We start from the raw sequence: 19556 nt of genomic DNA, 5'->3' as shown, positions 1-19556 counted from the left end.
AATCCAGCTGTTCCATTTTTCCTTTGGAGCCAATTTTCTGAGTCATTGATCATTTTCATTGCTTCCTTGTAAATCAGAGTTGATGTTTTCCCTGCAGTGTGGTGCTCCAGTAACACGGTCAGCCGGGGCCTGGGTGTGTGTTGGGTGGAGGAGGTTTGGGAGCTGCTCTTGGGCTCCAGTATGACCAGTCCTTTCATACCAGTATGACACTGGGAGCCTTGTCCGTGGTCATGTTTCTGATCAAGTCCTTGCTTTTCAGGCCTTTTTCTGCAAAGTTTATTACTATTACTTCCTATTCCGTAAATTTACGATTTATTGTTTCTCCCTTTAAAAGAAATGTGCATTTATTGAATTAGGTACTGGCTTTTTATTCTATTTCCTAATTGATCAATGTAATTTTACTTTATTATTGTTCTGTGCTATTAATCCTCATCCTCTTTCTTGCTTGTTCTGTCATTGAATATTGAGGGTTTTTTAACTTTCTGCTTCTGAAATGTTTATTTAGGGGCTGCCTCTGAAGCAGAGTTCATATTTGGCAATATCTGAATGGAAGCTTTTCACTGTAAATGTGAAATATTTGTTCTCACATGAACTCACCCCCTGCCCTTCTCCCACCCCTAAATCCAGCTCTCCACGGAGTTGGCATTTCAGGACCAAACAGTCCTTGGGAGCAAAACATGGACCATTAAATGCTCATTTTGGGCCGTTTGGGCTGATGAGCAGAGGTTAACGAGGTCATTAGAGAACATAAAAACACTCCCTCTTTCTCTGCTTCATCTGGTAAAGGAGCGGGCAGGAATTCCCACTGGGAGGATGCCACAGGCACAGAACCGGTTATAAAATACATATTTTCTAAAAATATATATTAAAAAAATAACCATTTACTTAATGACATAATTTCACTGCCACGGAAACTTCCTGCTCCTCAGCTGCAGCTTCGCTTTCGGAGCCATGAAAATTGCTGTGCGTGGAGGAGTTCACACTTTTATAACCTTTCTGTGTCTCTCTGTGCCACTTTTTTTATATTAATTTGACACTTCTGTATTTTGTGGGGACTTGGAAAGACAAACTGATTTTTGTCAGCTTTTGTTTGCTAATGCAGGTTTTGCAGCTGCATATGAAGTGTGTTTTAAGGACGGGGCAGCCCTACTCAGAGGTTGGGAAGACCTTTGACTTGCCTACAACGTAGTTTTGGGTTTTAAATCCCTATTTTTTTTCAGAGTACTTACCCATATACTTCTGCTATTTTTTAATGACTCCTCATTTCCATTTAGAGTGTGAATTCCTTTTTTTTTTTTGCAGGATACACTTGAAAACCTCAACTAATTTATACAATTAAGTCATGGAATTAAAAGATAGTCAAAAGTTCTGCAGTCCAACATCAATCCCTGCATTTTCTCTGTGTTTTGGGGGGAATGGCAGGAGGGGATGGACTGAGAGTTCCATCTTCTTGGAAACAAACTTGCCCTTGTGAAAATGAAGTTTATAAGGATTCTAATATGATTCGTAGCATATCCTAATGGAACAGCTTGTTCTCCCTGGAGGAGGAACTAAATTCCTCTAGGCTTACCATTTTAGGCTGGTCCGAAATAGGTTTTATGTTAAAATGTCCAGTTTAAATACCACTGGTAATTCAAATTGTTAACTGAAATACAAGATAGGGATTCTGCCCCCAGCATCCATAGAAATGTGGTTATACATGGAAGTCATTTCACCAGGAATGCTTCAGTTGTGATTGTTTGAGATACACTGTGGAAATTTATCCAGTCTGCTCAGTTTATCTGCTGTTTGGGGTCTGTGAAAACTTCTGGAATTAGAAAGTGCTTTTACATTTGATGGCAGAAGATATATTTGTCATGGACAAAAGTGTAGAGGGAAGGGGATGAGGAGAGGGGATGGGAACTATGATTTAATTGTGTGACTTTGGAAAACACACTCCTAAGTTTTAGGGATTGAGGGCATTTGTAGATGGCTGAGGGAGCAGAAATGGCTCCTTCAGTCTTGTCCTGGACAATTTGTATTTGGAAATTCAGTTGCTGCCTTTCAGTGCTTTGGCTGCCTCAGGCTGTTACAGGAGTTCTGACGCTGCTTCAGAGTGCGCAGGAATAGTCCTGGAAGTGTCTCCATCCCTGGAAGTGTCCAAGGCCAGGTTGGACAGGGCTAGGAGCAACCTGGGACAGTGGAAGGTGTCCCTGCCCACAGCAGGGGGTGGAACTTGGTCACCTTTAATTTCTCCCTCAATCCAAACTGTTCTGTGATTCTGTGACTGTTAAAGCCTTTGGACCCACTAGTTGGTCGTGTTTATTTTGGGTTTGTCTGATGCTGTGCTTGAGCCAACAGCTTATTTATTATTATTAATAATTATTATTATTTATTAATGCTTTTTAGAGAGAAAATAGATTTTTTTAAAGTATATTTGCCGCCTGTGTTTCTGGAGTGTCCAGATGAGACCATTCCTGTGCTCCTCATGCACAAAGAGTGTTTAAATCCGTGAGGAACTGAGACACTGGGGCAGCTCCTGTGCTGGGAGCAGAACTGGACAGTCATGCCTGGTTCTGGCTGGGAGGAGGTTTTTTAAAGAATTACAGAGTTGTAGGTGTTTCCCCCATCATGATGGTCTGAGCAGCCCTGGCTGCTTGGGGTCCCCTCTGCCTCTGCAGGGTGTTATTTGTGGCTCAAGTCTGATCCCAGGAGTCGCTGCTTTGGGGTTTTCCTTCTAGAGAACAACAGGGGAGGGGATTTGACTTTTGGGAAAGGTTAATGTGCTTTAAGTGACTTCTGATCCAGAACAGCAGCGTTCTGACTCGGTTACTGAAGGAGGAGGATCATTGTGTTGTAGCTGAGGAGGGTGAAAGTTGTGAGTAGTTAACAATGAAGAACTTGAGTTCTTCTCTTCCATGTGTAGTTACAAGTGTCGGGTTTGGAGCTGGGAAACCACAGACCTGGGTCCTTCCCTCAGGGATTGTGGGAGTGGGAAGGAAGCTCCTCCTCCGGAAATGGGGAGGAGGAATGTCCTGAATTTCTGTCTCATCTGCAGCAGCACTGAAGGCTGAACTGAAAGGAGATTATTTCAGCTGCCCCTGAAGAGCACAGCATTTCTCCCCCAGTGAGAGAGAACAGGCAGGAGCTGCTGAGCACTGGAATCCATTTCCTTCTGATCTCCTGTACACGTGGAATGGGATTCATGTCCAGCATCCACTCCTGTTCCCACGGCACGTTGGGTGCAATTCCTGCTGCACGTGTGTAGTTCCTCAGCCCTTCCCTTCATTTTTCAAATATTTCACCTTTATTGGGATGTAGCTTAGAAGTTTGAATCAACTACTGATATAGATTGGTTTTTGGGTTCTTTTCTTTCCTTTCTTCTGTTGATCACTGCTGTGATCACAATGTTTTGTCTCTCTGCTCTCCAAAAGGGTGGAGATACTCCTGGTAGGGTCTCTCTAGGGGTGTGTGAAGTTCTGTGCCAGCATCTTGCCATTCCAGTAGTTATTTGCTAACATGGAGAGAGGGCTGAGCTGCCAAGTCGTCTTTGAAGTTTAATTGTTTAATAACAGAACACATGATCTTCCCTTGCAAACCTTATTTTATATGGTAATTGGCTTGTTTGCTCTCTGGTTATCAATTTAACTTCTCTACCACAAACATCTGTACTGGCATTGTGTTAATGCTAAACACTGACACAGCTAAACTATGAAAGTGTGTTTGAAAAACATTTATTAATTCATTAACTGGGAAGTAATTGATAAAAACGAGCGCTTCCATGTTATTATCCCTTTGTAAGCAGCTTGGCATTTGCTCTGTAAGCCAGGAAAGCAAAGTTCCTTTGAAAAAATAATGTGTTTCAAATTCTTAATCTCCTAAATCTAAACTAATTGAGAGCAGGTAATAGGATATCAAGTTAACTTGCATTTTTGTGGCAAAAAAATACTGGATCTTATGATTCAATATTAGTGCCCCTTTCTGGATGATATCCCAGATTGAAGCCATACCAGTTGCCAAAGATATTTGAGTACTTTCCAAATGTCTTCATTACAAGTTAAACATTAGTGGAGAAAACAGAAATCATCCCAGAACTTTACTGGATTCAGTTTTGGGTTTCAGTTCTTTCCTGTGAGGGTGCTGAGGCCCTGGCACAGGTTGCCCAGAGAAACTGTGGCTGCCCCATCCCTGGAAGTGTCCAAGGCCAGGTTGGATGGGGCTTGGAGCAACCTGGGCTAGTGGAAGGTGTCCCTGCCCATGGCAGGGGGTGGGACGGGATGGGCTTTAAGGTCCCACCCAACTCAAACCATTCTGGAATTCTGTGATGAGTTTTTTACACAAGTTTCATGTTTTGACAGTGAATGTTACTGGTTTGTGTCTCTCAGGGTTCCTGTGACAAGTTTAATATGTGGCCAAGGAATTAAAATCCACCTGTAACGAATGTTATGAAAATAGAAGTGTTTGTACATTCGTGGAAAAACGAACTTTCCCAATATTTATATCCCCTTCCCTCAGCTCTACCGGCATTGCAGGAATTGATACCTGTGTGCGTGTGTGTGTCTGAATACATGTGGAGACAGAGATGGAAAGGAAATGAGAACATCAGCTATTGATCAAGCAGGCTGGAACAAAATGACTCATTAGTTAAAAGCGGCTAACGATGAGCGAGCAATGATCTGTCGGGGCTGGCAGCGGATGATGCATCTGGGAAGGGCACACGCGGCACGATGGAGCGGGGCAGAGATTTGCTGTGGTGCTGACACCCTGCTTATGCCATTTTTCAGGCCCCTGGTGAGACACATCTGAAATTACATGTAAATGATTGAAGCTCCCCGGGCTGGGAGATGAATGCAGAGGGGCTGGAGGAGCTGCGGGTGAACTGTCACACCGGAGCAAAGCAAACATGACTTGGGATATGGGAAGGCAGGGAGGGAGAAAGAGGGCAGCTCACAGGAAATAAAAATGCTGAGGGTGAATGCCAGAGAGGAATAAAAAAATAATTGTCATGGGGAATAAATGATAGCAGTTTTGTGACAGATAAACTCAGAGTTTTCAGTGTCAGAGTTGTCTACGGGAATAACCGTCGGAGAGTAAACACAAAAATATCAGAATTAAGGTGGGATTGATGGTGTGTTTGGCACATTTGGGGGAAGTTGATATGAAGTGCATGTCTGAAGTCACAGGCAGTTGGGCTCAGCCCCAGAGTTTTGCTCCTGTGGGAGAGTTTGAGCAGCTTTGTGCAGATTTACACTCTTATCTGAGAGTTAAACCACCTTCTTACTCTGTAAATAAATATTTCTGTATATTAATGTTCTCCTAATTAATTTATAATCCAAAACTGAGGGATTTTTGGGGAGCTGCTCATGTCCATCTCTTTGTTTATGAAGTATTAAATCCACCTACAGACCTTTGCCATCATTTCACAGGAAGAAGTAAAACAAGGATTCCGTATCCCAGCACAAAATAAATCCCCTCGACAGGCCAAGTGTGTAAACTGTTTGTCTGAACTCCATGGCCCTTCCATATTGACTTTCTTTGCTAAATATTAAAGGGCAAAAGGCTGCTTTGGGCTTTCCTGGAACTCCAGCCATCGGAGCTGCCAACACAAGGAAGCAAATGCCCTTGTGTTGGGAAGTGTAGTGAAAACAAACAAATAGGTGGGTGTTCTTTGTAGCAGGTGATGCTCACACAGTAAGGGCCTGCTGAGGAAAGAAGTGGAGAGGCCTCACATGCAGCTGGAGGGTTCCTGGGGCCACTTCTTGTGTGTTCACAGACAGTCTTTGTCGTGTCTCTTCATTGGTCACCTGGGACTTGTGTTGCCAAAAAATTCTTCATCTCTGAGATTTTACAGATTTTAAATGTCTTGAATTTGATTAATCTTGTTCTGAGGACTTCAGGACATGTTCAAGGCAGCCAAGACCCAGAGGCACCCCCTTTGGTAGGGCTTGTTAGTGAAGAACCCCTCTGTTCTGCTGGGGTACCAGAGACACAGCTTCACGCACAGATGTCTGTGAGATGCTGTCAGAGTGGGCCAGGGGCACAGGGAGGCACCTACCTGTCCATGGAGTCTCCTTGGCTTGCACACACCAGAGGAGCTCTTTGGATCAGTGCAGCACCACCTGAATTTCTTCACAGGAACACAAGGCAGTGGTGCCCAAGGAAAGTTTCATCTTTGGTGTCCATTCATTTTTAAAAGTATTTTTAATGTAATTTTAGCTTTTGTTTTCCTGTTGACTGAAGTACTGAGAACAGAGAAATCCCTGAGGTTTAACTTCACACTTCATGCATCTTGGTTTGATTTCTTCTTTCTTGTATTCTCAAAGAAGCCATTCCAAATTCACACCATTGGCTGGATCACAGGGTGGTTTGGGTTGGAAGGGACCTCAAAGCTCATCTCATTCCAACCCCCTGCCGTGGGCAGGGACACCTTCCACCAGACCAGGTTGCTCCAAGCCCTGTCCAACCTGGCCCAAATGCAACTGTGAAAGAACTCAATTTGTATCAGCATCTGTCAAACCCTGAGCTGCAAAACCTTTGCTGCTGCTGGAGTGCCCCCAGCCACCCCTGTGTGCCAGAGTGTGTGAAAGGTGTGTTCTTCTGGGTGCTGACACCATCCTTTGTCCATCTTGCCCTTTCCCTGCAGTTCCCCCCGAGTTCCTGAAGCGACCTGCCAACATCTACGCCCACGAGTCCATGGACATCGTGTTCGAGTGTGAGGTGACCGGGAAACCCACCCCCACCGTGAAGTGGGTCAAGAACGGAGACGTGGTGATCCCCAGTGACTATTTCAAAATTGTGGTAAGGAAATTGTCCATTTTGCAGGTTTTTAAGCTCTTGACCTGTTAGTTCTCCTACGTCTATTCGTGGAAACTGGGTTCTTTTATAGGAACTGCTTCCTGCCTTTACTCTTTTGATGTTTAGGGCCTGGAAGAGAAATGGTTTGTTGAAACCTTTAATGCATGTTGCTTGTGTTGTATGAGTTGATGTCTTTATAGCTTGGATTTTCCACAGGAGACAGACACTGAGTGCCCAAAGGTACTGTCCAAGTACAGGCTCACCACAACCACTGGCTGTGGGTTCTGCATTGTCTGTGCTCCATAAAAATTACAATTTCAAGCAGGAGGTGAAATACAAATATCACTGAGTTGTGGATCCTGAGTCTTGGCACACGTGTACTTACAGAGGGAAATTTTAGATGCAGTGCAAGTCATTCTTGAGGCCTAGTTGAGAACTTAATGGCTGTATAATTGGGTGTACCTGAGGTTGTGGGGATGTGACAGGGAGCTCTGCACTTCAGTCAGGGCTTAAAATACCACCAGAAATGGCTGGGAAATGTGATGCTTGAAAATGATGCCTCTGGTGAGAGCTGCTGCTGCCTTGGATACATCTGACTTGAGGATTCAGGGCAAAGGAGGTGAAATCCAAACACCCTGTTCCTGTTGGAAGTTCCTCCTGTCACCATAAAAGTACCCAAATGACACCACTGTTTTGGCAGTTGCAGCCCTTTTTTTAAGCACTATTTTTTTTCCCCTTTGCTTCTCAGAAAGAACATAACCTGCAAGTTTTGGGTCTGGTGAAGTCTGATGAAGGATTCTATCAGTGCATTGCAGAAAATGATGTTGGGAATGCCCAGGCTGGAGCCCAGCTGATAATCCTTGACCTTGGTAAGATCAACTGGGACAGCAGAGAGCAGAAGGTGGGGAGGGACATTCCAAGGGACATTTTCCACATGATGGGTTATTATTTGTAACTCAGCTAGAGCAGGATGATTGTCTAAAATCCCATGAGTTGATTCAGCATCATCTTGTGTACACTTAAAGTTACTGAGGGGGAATTTAGGAGTTCTATAGGATTCACCCTGTATTTTGGAAAATATTTGGTGCTATAATAAACCCTTAAAATATGGATGCAGGCTGAGATTTCAAAATAATAATGGAATAGGCAAAATGAAAACAACCCCTGAAATCACAAACCTGAAAAAGCAGCCCTTATGGAGCCCACCCCAAACCAAGTGTTTTACATCAAATCATTCCAGTGTTAGAAGCTTTTTTTCTGCTTTTAGTGTAAAAAATAGTCGACTTTGTCATTCCTGCAAACTACAGCTGCACATTTGTTAAGTTACAGCTGCAGTTTAAGATAAATATTTATTATTTATTATCCAGTCAATGGAGTTACTGCCATTGATCACCTTGCAGTGCCCTGCATGGTTGGGATGGTAAAGGAGAGTAATTAGGATCAGAGACAAAAAAAAGATAAAATATCATTACTAAGGCATCAGCTTGTTTTGCTCTTTCAGGTCACATGTTCTTAAAAATAATTTTTAAGAGCCCAAGGAAGAAAACCAAGAGCAAGAGGGATGAGAGGATGAGTCAGACAAGAAAATGTTAAAACCACACTTCAGGGGGGCTTTTATGTTGCCCCCCATTTTTTTTTTTTGGGGGGGGGATTGTTTTAAAATTCTAATTTATTTCTTATTTGGATGGAGAGGATTTAGGAGAAACAGCCTTGGGTGTGGTTGGAGGCTTGAGGGAACTTCACACTTGGAATTTGAACAGGTGTGAATCTGCTATCCCTGGGTTTGTGCAGAGAGTAAACTGTCAGGAACGTGCCATAAGGAGAGATTTCCCAGTTATTTTCTAATTGTTCTGTAGAATAGTTGTGCTCTTACAGCTTCTTCCAAACTCCTGTTTGGGTCTGGGTGTGTTTCATGGCTGGCTGAAGAGCTGCAGGTACCTCCCACAGTTATTTGGGGAATGCCAGGTGCCCTCTCCTGGGTTCAGTAGTTTTAATGCCGTGGAGCTTTGGGATTCCAACCTCTAAGCAGGGTTGGGCACCTGGGCCCAGCACTGCTCCACTGTCATCGGGTTGCCAGAAAAATTATTAAAAGTAATTTAATTTCTGCTCTGCATTAATCACCTGAGTGGTTTCCAGGTCTGCCAAGCGGAAGCGTTGTTCCGTATTTTCCACGTTTGAAAAATACTGAATAATTAATGTCCTTGGGTTTTGAAGCCCTGCCCAAGCTTGTACTTGCACCCAGTTCCCAGCAGTGGTTTATAAATGACTATGACTGTTATTCCTGGAGTTCCTGTGGTCTCTCCCCTCTTCCTTTCCCTCCGCTGCCCTTTGCCCGGTGGTTTCTCCTTCCTGTCCTGCTCTGGCAGCTCGTCCTGCCATCCTGAAGGGCTTTGCCTTATAATGCTGTCGTTTCTCTTTTGCATGCTGCCAAAGGATGTGGATCAGTGGTGGAGTCTCACTTTGGGTGTAAAGACACCCCTGAAGTTGTGTGGCTCTGCCCCTGCCCTGCAGTTAGAAATGCTCCCCTGGGACACTGAGGGGATCTGGGTGTTGTTCTCCAGCACTGGGAAAACCACACGGAACAGCTGTGAAAGTACTTGGAGTTTTGCTGTGGAGTGGTGGCATAAAAAGGAGTGCCATGAGGAATGAATGTGCTGTGTCTCAGCTGTGATACTTGAAAACTGGCGTTTCCAGTCTGGGAAAGTGCAGATATTTTAGTACTTCTCACAGTATAGAACAGCGAGGAAGGAGATGGTGTTCAGGGAACGAGGGAGGATGCATCACGTGCAATAGTTCTTTCATCACAGCAACCTTGGTGTGAAAATGCAAAACACTGATTTGAGCGAAAACTATTCTGAACATTTCAATCATTAATTCAGAAAGCTTTTTTTAAAAAATTTATTTCATACCTGATGATGAGAAATACCAACTTTGCCACTTTGAAAAGTAATTTCAGTGAAAAACTGTTGACTAAATGTGAAAGAAGTTCTTCCCAGTTAGCAGTGCATCCCTTCCCTTGCTGTTCTGTTGGCTCCTTCCCAGCTGGAGCTGGCAAAAGTCTGGCTATTGACAAACTATTTCTCATTAGCCCTTTTGCTTATCAAATTGATCTCTAATGAATTAAATGTAAATGAGAAAGTAGAAGCCTGAGGGAGTTTGGAAAAGCATTTACCCACTACAAGAAAGGTTTCCTGTGTTTGGGCAGATTTCTGGCATTCAGGGAGCAGGAGTTTGGTGATTTACCCGGGGCGTGTGTTGGGCACAGCCACACAGCTCAGACTGTGTGTGACTCTCACCTGCTCCAACAAGCTTAATACACTCTTTGTTCAGATATAACTTGATTTTAGGTTGGGCTTTTTTGGGTTTGCAGTGAGTTCTGAAAAGCTTTTAGTATATACAGAAGTTATGTGGGGAAAATACAAAACAAAGGGTTGAATTGAAAGGCTTGTTAGAAGGGCTTTTCTTTTCAACTTTGATAATTCTGTTAATAAATTTATCCTGTGCTTGGAAATGGACTGTGCAGAGCCCACAGCTTTTGATTTTTCAGGAATACATAAAAGAATTGTGTCATTGAGAGGAGGAGACTTTTAGCACAAGTCTTTGTAATTGAGAAGGTTGGGAGGGGAGGAGAGGGAGGAGGATTCAGGTCAATGGTCTGAGTAAAATCCTCTTTATCCCCTGTACTGAACTTCAGGTGTACAATTCTGCAAGGGAGATGAAAAGCTTTCCAAATATTTTGGGATTTGAGGTTGTGTCCCTATTTCTCAGATACTGACCTCCCCCTGGACACTCAGTTCCTTTGGGAATCTCACTGGAGTTGTGGCTCTGCCTTTTAGGGGGCGTTTGGGAGCTCCCTCAAGGAAGGGAAGTTCCTCTGCTCACTCAGTTATAGCAAAGCCATTTCCTGTCATGTTTCTCCAGCATTATTGTGTGTGGTCTGTGAAAACCCCTGTGATGGAGGTGTTGGGGGTTTCCCCCTGGAGGTGAAATGCTGGTGACACGAGGGGACGTTGAGCCAGGCCCTGTAACCCGGCCCCATCCAGGGAATCTGGGACTGCTCAGTGCTGCCTTTGGGGACTGCAAAAGAACAGGTGGCAGTAGGGACGGGGAGAGAGGCAGATGGTTCCCTGTCACCCCCATGAAAGGCATTTGACAAGTACTCAGGCACTCAGAAAAAAAAAAAAAGGAGTGCTGCTTGAATGCTGTGTAAAGAAAATCATAGACTGTAAACAAATATGCCAGTTATGTGGAGAACAATTTCAAAACATCATTTGGGATGCACTGTGTCACCTCCAGAGCTCTCAAGTGTGGGGTGTTGTGGGATTTCTGTGCTTTTATACTACAAGAGTTGGTTTTTTTCAGTATATTGCGATTTTTTCAGAGTTTGTACAGGAGTGAGATCCAAAGGATTGAATCGAATATGCTGCTGGTGTCCTGTAGGACACCATGTCGGGATTGCTTGTGGTGGAACTATCGCTTTAAACTTAACTTTTTCATGAACAAAGCCTTCTATCCAGGCACGGGTATCCTGCATGTGATCAACCATTCCAACATGGGAAGCTAGGATGAGGAATTAGGAGTTTTTAAGTAGTTACAATGCTGTGAGGCCTTTGGGATCACAGAGAATCTCGGGAGAGCTCCAGGGAGTGGATGAAGGTTCTTTAGGAAGGAGGGGGCAGGGAAACAAGGAAGAGGGTCACCCTCAAAGGTTGACTCCAGTGTGCCTTCAACTTGGAGAGCCATGAACCAGCCTGGAGCTTTTGCATAGGGATCAGGGATTGGAAGGAGAACGTGGTCATGTATGTCTGCTGGAGACCATCGGGGACAAGGACTGCGTGTAGAAGCTTCTTCAACACAACTGCAGGTTGCAGATCCTGGTTTGTGTGTGGGGTTTTCACCATGGTGTGTGTTGGGGTGGCAGCAGGGGGGGGCAGTTTCAGGAGCAGGCTGGAATTCCTTGTTGCAGGCTGTCTGTGCCTGGCTGGGGAGTGGAGGTGGCACTGAGAATTACAGCCTGGAACTTCCAGACAGGAGGTTTCGGCTTGTTCAGGGAAGTTTTTGGTAGGTTCCCATGGGAGACTGTGTGAATGGACAAGAGGGAAACCATTTGCTCCTGAAGAACAGTCTTCTCAAAGCACAGGACTGATCTGCTCCAAAGTGCAGGAATTGGAGCATGTGTGTCCAGGAGACCAGTAGGGATAAAGAAGGAACTCCTAACTGGGCTCAAACACAAAAACAAAGTACACAGAATTTGAAACTAAAGGCAGAAAAATGAGGGATATTGCCTGGATGTGGAGGATGGAACTGGGAAAGACAAAGCTCAGCTGGAGCTGGAACCTTTACAGGGAAGGTTATGGAGCAGATCCCCCTGGAAGCCTCATTATGGATGCATGAAAGAGGTGGTGGGGAAAATCCAGCATGGATTTACCAAGGGCAAATTGTGCCCAGCTATTCCCGTGGCCTTCTAAGATGAAATGGTTGGCCCTGTGGTGGAGAGGAGTGGAGATGGTTTCCTTTCCCTTTGGCACTGTTTCCAGTGGTATCCCTGAAGCTAAACCGGGGAAATGCAGACTGGATCGGGTGGATTTTGGGATGTGTGGAGAGCTCCCAGTGTCACGGGGAGTGGGGGGAAGGCTGAGCAGCAGCCCAGGCCATGGGCTGGATCCTGGGGCTGAGAGGTGCTGTGGGATGGGATGGGGAGCACCTGGAGCAGGGCTGGAGCTGCTGGAATGGGGGGAGCAGCAGTACACTGGCACAGAGGGATGGGACAGGCTGAGGCAAACCCCCCAGTTCATCACAGACAAACATGGAGCCCTGAGGGACTCCAGGGGTGGGAGAAGCTGGAAAGCAGCAGGGAAGGACTTGCTGGGGTGGGCAGGAGCTCAGGGGATGTGATTGTTTTCCCCATTGTGGCCCTGGCCAGGCCACCTCAGGACAGTTTTAAGCTTCCCTACAAGGAAGACGATGGCACAATGGAGCCAGTGGGGACCTACCGAGAAAATTTGGGAGCGATGTACTGGGATGTGCTGTGACTCTGAGAGGAAGGAGTTTGATTCATCCTGAACAGCATCTTCCTGCTCAGACAGGGATGGAGGGACAGAGCAGGTGGAGGTGGAAGACTGAAAAAAAAAAAAAAAAAAAAAAGGGAATTTCTGATGGGAAAAAGCAGTTTCACAGTGAGGTGGTTCAGGATTGCCCAGGGAAGGTTGGAAATCTCTGTTCTTGGAGATATTTGAGACACACCTGGACAAGGCCCTGAGAGACCTGGCCAAGGGTGGCTCTGCTCAAGGGAGGGGTTCGGATGAACTCCTGAGGTCCTTCAGAACTCTGTGTTTCAGAAGGACTGAGGGTCTGAGCCCTGTGGATGGACCCTCTCTGTCTCTGTGTCTGTATTTTTAATGTAACAGCCAAATCAGGACAATTTTGTGGTGTGTATTTCCTGCTGATCTCCTTAGGAGACACATTAATGTCTGGTGCTGGTGGCAGTTGGACATTACAAACCACATTTGATTAAAGTCTGACACCACTTCAGTTGCTCTGTATGATATTAATTCCTCCACTGAGTTACATTACGTGAATCCTAATTCTGAGGGAGTTTTAAAGACATCATTTATTGACCTAAATTGGTGCTTTCTTTGTGCAATTGAATTCTGTCCAGGCCCGTTGCTGCATGAATAATTTCATTTTCTGTGGGTATTTCTGCCAGGGTTTGGCTGTGAGCTGTCTTGAGTCTCAGAGCACTGACAGGAGGTGGGGTGGGCTGGCATGGCATGGCATGGCATGGGATGAGGGCTTCTCTGACCCTCAGCATGCTGGAGAACATCAGAAATGTGATCCGAGGGTTCTGGAACCAGCACATTTCAGCTCAGACTGTGCTGCAAATGGGTCATTTCTGTCCTGCAAGTGGCACTGGATGGTTTGAGGTCACCTCAGGCTGACAGAGACTCAGAAATTCGTGAGTCCCATTCCACACGTAGAAGCCATTTCAGCTCCCCTGCCTTGACACCAGCAAAAGATTCCCAGCTCTAGTTGGATGTCAAATGCAGTGTCAAAAGCCTTATTTAAATCGAGATATATGAAATACTCCGTGTTTTCCATATCTGTAAGTTCAATTATTCAATTGTAGGAGGCAGAGATAAGTTCTTTTTGACAAATTTTGGCTTCTGCTGAAAGAAATCCAAAAGTTGGCACTGGCAGGCTTGTGCTCTGATTTGGAAAACCCAGTTACACTTTTGGGTATTTACCATATGTAAAAAATTACATAAATATAAGTGATACCCTTGCCTGGTTCAGGCCCCGAGGCTGACACTTCGCGTGGTACTTCAGGACTCATTTTTGGTGATTTCACAGATATCAAATGTAACTTCTCAGGCTCCCACTTCTTACAGAGGTGATTTTTTAGAGTGTTTCTTTGAGTCACATACTGTGAATCAAGACATTTAGTGTTGTTGTCAAGGTAATCCAGTAAAAACCCTCTCTGTCTATGGAATTCTATGGAGTTCTTGGAGACTATAGAAGTACTTTAAAAATCTGCAGGGTGTTGTGGATGAAATGCCAGAGCAAGATAAAAGGAGTTCATTGAATAACAGAGAAGGACTCTGGGTGTTCCTCCTGCAGACTCTTCTGTTTCTGCACTCAGACAGAAATGCCTTTGTGTTCTTTCTGTCTTGTACAATTTTACGTGTCTTAATGGAAGGAAAATGGAAAGAGGTCCCTGTGGTTTTCAGGAGTGGCTTTCATGAGTCTTAGAGTCCACCAGGGAAGAAATGATTTGTAGACTAAAACTGAATAGGGAGGCTGCAAAGCCTTGCAGACGAAAATTCACATTTTCTGCCGAGAGGTAAAAGCACTCAAAGGAAACGGATCGTGGATTTCGGGGGAGTGGGAGATGATGACAGACCTGGCTTGGGACTGGATGTTTAAGGTTTCTTCCAGCACACACCAACCCCTTGGCAGCAGGTCTGTGCTGAGGACACCCACATCTGCTGGACTGGAAACTGGGGAGCTGTGAGAGACCTGGCTGGTCTCACGTGGGGGGAAGATCCAAAAGTAGGAGAATGGAAAATCTAGCGTGATGGGCATCATGAGGGACAAGAGGAGCAGGGGAGTTCCCTCCCTGCACTGTCTGTCACATGCCCACAATATCCATGTGGATGCTCACTCAGCACACGTAAAGGTTTGTCCCTGAAAAGCTTTAAGAGCAACAAATGTAAAATCCCGATCCCCCCACTGAAAAGGGAGTGTTTAAGGAGCAGAGGCAGTGCTGGTGCCACAGGAGGGGAAAGCATTCCCAAGTCGCTGCCTCAATCCTGGTCTCACGGAATCAAACCAGCCTCAGATGGTGGAGGAACAGCTTGGAAGTCTCATTTGGAGGGTTGTGTTTCAGGAACATAAACAGCATCTGAAATCACAAACTGACTTCAAACAGTCAAACCCAAAGCCAAACTCTGAGAATATTTTGTGCTGGTTGTGTACACTTGGTTGCTAATTTTCTGTAAACACAGCAGTGTGTTCTCCTCTTTAGTGCTGAAAGAGGGTTTTTTCTGGTTTAATTTTGATGTTAATTTACATTACTTAGCTATTATTCCTCAGGGGAAGGCAGCATTTGTGTTTCTCATGGCGGCATGTCTGTTCAAAATGGCCTGGAAGCTGTTTGAATTCAGTAAGTTGCATTTCTTGACTCAATCCCTGTTTAATAAATGACCTTTATTTATTCCCTCTTTATGGGCCCTGCTTATATATAGTCTTATTGAGAAGCTGAACTGATTAAACCACCCTAGATCTCAAACTTCCTGAATTTTAACTTGATGAATCGGGGAACTAAACAGTTCTCATATCGTGCACTCAGTAGCCTATTCATGTTTAAAGCTGGCATGAGCTTTGAATAAATTGCTCTAATTTAGATTAAATTAGTAATAGATTAATGTTTGCCAGTGTGCAGTGAGTTGCAGGAAGGCATAGCAGAATTTATAGGAGGCTTTGATTGTGCTTATTAGTTTTCATTTCTTGTTTTATGACTGTATTTACAGTTGACTTGGCAAAGAAATTTGAAAGCTCCTGATGGAATTCACACCGGAGCGTGTGCGCCGTGACTTCAATTTAAGTCTGCTTGGCACAAACATGGGTTGTGGTGATGCTACTTGTGCAGTTGTGCTTCGAAACACTTGGACTGACACCTCTTTAATTTTGGTTTTCGTGAGGGGAATTAATGGTTAAAAGGTACTTGGGTTTGAATTCTGTGTCATGTTGTGAAGAGGAATAATATGTAAGGAATGCTGGGTGGGGGCAGAGCAAGAACCTGGAGGAGCATAAGGCTTCCAGGTATTCTGAGAAACACTCAACACACATTAATCCCTGTTTTCTGTCCTTCACCTGTAGTAATTCCATATTTATTGTCCCATTGTGTAAGTGAAAGGAGGTAGGATGTGTATACACCATCCAGTGACTGTGAGAGGCTGGAAGGTTTAGAGTCCATTTTATCTCTTCTGGCTAATCCTGAATTCCCAAGAGAGTTCCTCGCTCCAGTCTTTGCCACCAGAAAGGGGAATAACAGCAGATACTCTTACCTCAATATCACTGAGCCAATCCACCAGTTCCAGTGGTGCTTATGCTCATATTTCATGTGTTCTGGAGCTTGGCTGGGCAATGTGTTGTCAGGGGGGGTTTCACTGGGAACAAAGCGGTGCCGCTCCCCAAACACGAGCGTGTTCAGTGGGAGCAGCTACAGCTGTTGAGTGATGGTTGAAGGCTCCTCTGCCTGGATCTGGTTATAGGGGAAAATGCAAATAATCAGGGGGAAGAGCACTGACTGCAGGTTTTGTGATGCCTCAGTGTATCTCGATGGCTGTTTGCTTTTAGTGGTTTGTGCTTTTTTTTCATTTTTAGATGAGTGCAATGGCAGGATTAGCTGTAGCTTGATATCTGTCATGCCTGCCCAAGGCATTTCCTCTGCCTTTATTCCTCATATCCAGGGTTGTGAAGATTGACAGAAATACCCTTAATTTGTAATTGATCCCAGGCTCGTGTTGGAAAAGGAAAATATCAGATTTTGTCAGTCTCGCACCAGCGGGGAGAACAAACGTGTGGATATGGTCTTAATTGGTTGCTTATATTTCAAAGTTGCTAAATTATACAGTAATAGCAGAGACAGCTGAATGCCATTTGGAGAAAGAGGGAGAGGATTGGTTTACAGTTTGGTCACATGTGTAATGGGACTCGTACACTCCAATATGTGAGCTGGGAGAAGCCTCTCCTGTGTCAGTTATTTCCCCAGCAGCCTTGACAAGACAACCTGGAAAGGCTCATGGGGTTTATAACCGTAAGGAAATGGAATAAATCTAACAAAGAAATCTCATTTTTAATAATGTGTGGCTGGTGTTGGAACTGGCTGCAGAATGTCACCCTTCTCGCTGCGATAGGAGAGCCTGTGTGGGCTTTTCCTGGTTGTTTCCCCTCTCCTGTCACCTTCTTCCCCCAAAGAGAAACTAATGGGTCCAAAGTCTTTACAAGACAAATGGATTTTGTGTGGTTTCCCTGGTGACGGATCATCACTGAAGGTGCTGCAGGAAAATAAAGGAGAAGGAGGGAAGTCCTGCCTAGGTCTGGGCCACTGGGGATGGACATTCCCCCTTGGAATGTCCCTGTCCTCTCTCCTGCTCTTCTTCAGCACTAATTTACACATAAACTGCTTTTACATCTCGTTGTTCAGGTGTTTTGAGCAGTGGGCAATGACCACAGTCGTTCACATCTAAAATGTTGCATCTCTTGCTATAAACTCCATCATGTACACCCAGGGAATAAGCTCGAATTCCCAAGTGCTGGGATGTGCAGGCCAAATTCCCAACCTCTGTGCTGGGGAAGGCAGTTGCATTTTAATAACACTGATGGGGTTTGCTCTTCCTGTTAGAATCAGAAATATGGGGAAGCAAAAAAACATTACAGCTTTAAAAATAGAAAGTAAAAAAAAAAGTTAGTTTGTAAGATTGGCTTTTGTGTCATTTATATAAATTCCCAAACATCCTGATACCTCCTCTAGTTCCTGTAAAAACAGTGGGTTTGAGGTGGCAGCAAGGAGCAGGTCCGTAAGGCCTTTAGCTGAGAAATCCAGCTGGAATTAAAAATCCAATACCACATCTAATAGTGTTACCCTGTATGAGGTTATAGACCAGAAGAGGAAAGGTGGGTTTGTGGGGACCCTCTCTCCCTTAAAAAAAAATAAAATTGTGTATATATAAACCTAAATGGAAGAAAAATAAAGTTCATATAAGAAAAAAGTAGTTAAATAAGTAGTTAATAAGTAGTTAAATAAGCTTGACAGAGAGCTTGGCAGAAATAAGGACCCTTTTGACGTACAAGCAGCTTGTTCAGCCTCAGCTGTTGCACCTCCAGGTTGCCAGAGTTGGTGCTGCCGAGTTGTTCGAGTGTCAGCAGCTCCCAAATTGAGGGAAATGACCTTCCACTCCAAGTTATTTCTTGGAGAGAAGCAGTTTTGGGGTAACACTGAGCTAAACCCGTGTGTGCTGCTGGCTCAGCCCTGCAGGGGATTCCCCACAGGGAGCTGGTGGTCTGATCCTGAGGGAACCCAGCATTCCAGTGACTTAAATGAAGGATTGCAGCTTAAAATCAGGGGTTGTGGGAGTGATCCATGAGCAGCAGCGAGGAACAGCAGCAGGACTTGTCTGCTGGGTTCATTTCTTTTGGTTCAGCTCGTTGCTTTGAAAATATATCCTGCATAGTCGTGGTCACGGAATCCCAGAATGGTTTGGGTTGGAAGGACCTTAAAGCCCATCCAGTCCCACCCCTGGTGTGAGCAGGGACACCTTCCACTATCCCAGGTTGCTCCAAGCCCTGTCCAGCGTGGCCTTGGACATGCTGGTCGTGCTCTGGCAGCACAGCAGTGTTCAGTGCTCAGCCTGCCTGCTTGGAGGATGATTGGGGATATTTGTAGCATTTTCAGCCCCGATGGCCCCGTTACTTGAGGTGTGCAATCAGAGAGTGAAAACTGAGCATCCCTGTGGATCCCACAGAAGGAGATGTGGGAAGGGAAGGGATTTGCTCAAGGTGACAGAATGAGGTACTGGCAGAGGCCCAGGGAAACTTCAGAATCTTGAAATCTTCAAATATGCAAATGGCTGGTGCAAAAAACGAGCCCTGTCCAAAAGCACGGGGTGTTTTTATTAATAACTGCTCCATAAAGAGCTTTGCTCAAATACAACCTGTTTGCTTTTGAAATAAAATCATTACTTTCCTGTTATTGTTAAAGTCAAATTACAGCAGGTTGTTGCAGGCTCTGCTGTTCTCAAGAGATTTCTTAATTCTGCATATGAGTTCAATTTACGAATATTTACAGTAAGAGGATACCCTGGGCAGGGTTCCTTGGGTGCACTTCCAACCAGTTTTACTGCCTTGGCTTCTGTAGGTATGTTTTGTTTTGGGGTTTTGACTCTCCTTTCTCAAGGAGTGGTTGTTAAAAAAAATACTGAATTCTTTAAAAATTGAATATTCACCACTGAATTTAAAGATTATATCCCTCGTTTTACAATGTGCTGTTATGGCTGGAATTCCTTTCCGATAACAAAATGCAGTTCAAAGCCGTGAGTTTTGAACTCCTGGGGGACAGGTAGAGGTGTGTTTGGCTTATTTCCTTCTTTTTTATAACCTGAGTCTTGTGACCAAAATCCATGCAGGGCTTTTTTCCTGTCCATCCTCCCGGACGTGGTCAGAGCCGGGGGGTTCCTGGGCAGGTGGGAGGGAGAGGCTCCCTGGAATGCATCAGCAGGGCC

The 19556-nt window shown here is 44.8% G+C and overlaps 1 protein-coding gene across 11 annotated transcripts in view; it reads left to right on the top strand.

Moving 5' to 3' along the window:
• NEO1 (neogenin 1) overlaps positions 1 to 19556 on the top strand; it is a 165263-nt gene that overhangs the window by 95842 nt on the left and 49865 nt on the right. For all 11 annotated transcript variants that reach the window (XM_050309060.1, XM_050309063.1, XM_050309062.1 and 8 more), the window contains exons 6-7: positions 6623 to 6777; positions 7523 to 7643. In XM_050309060.1, coding sequence (XP_050165017.1) covers positions 6623 to 6777; positions 7523 to 7643 — 276 coding nt within the window. The remainder of the gene's footprint in view (positions 1 to 6622; positions 6778 to 7522; positions 7644 to 19556) is intronic.

Source organism: Myiozetetes cayanensis, unplaced genomic scaffold (genome assembly GCF_022539395.1).
Source record: "Myiozetetes cayanensis isolate MyiCay16 unplaced genomic scaffold, myiCay2020 scf14, whole genome shotgun sequence".
NCBI lineage: Eukaryota > Metazoa > Chordata > Aves > Passeriformes > Tyrannidae > Myiozetetes > Myiozetetes cayanensis.
Note: the sequence above shows the minus strand (reverse complement) of the source record. Positions and strands in the feature narration are given on the sequence as shown.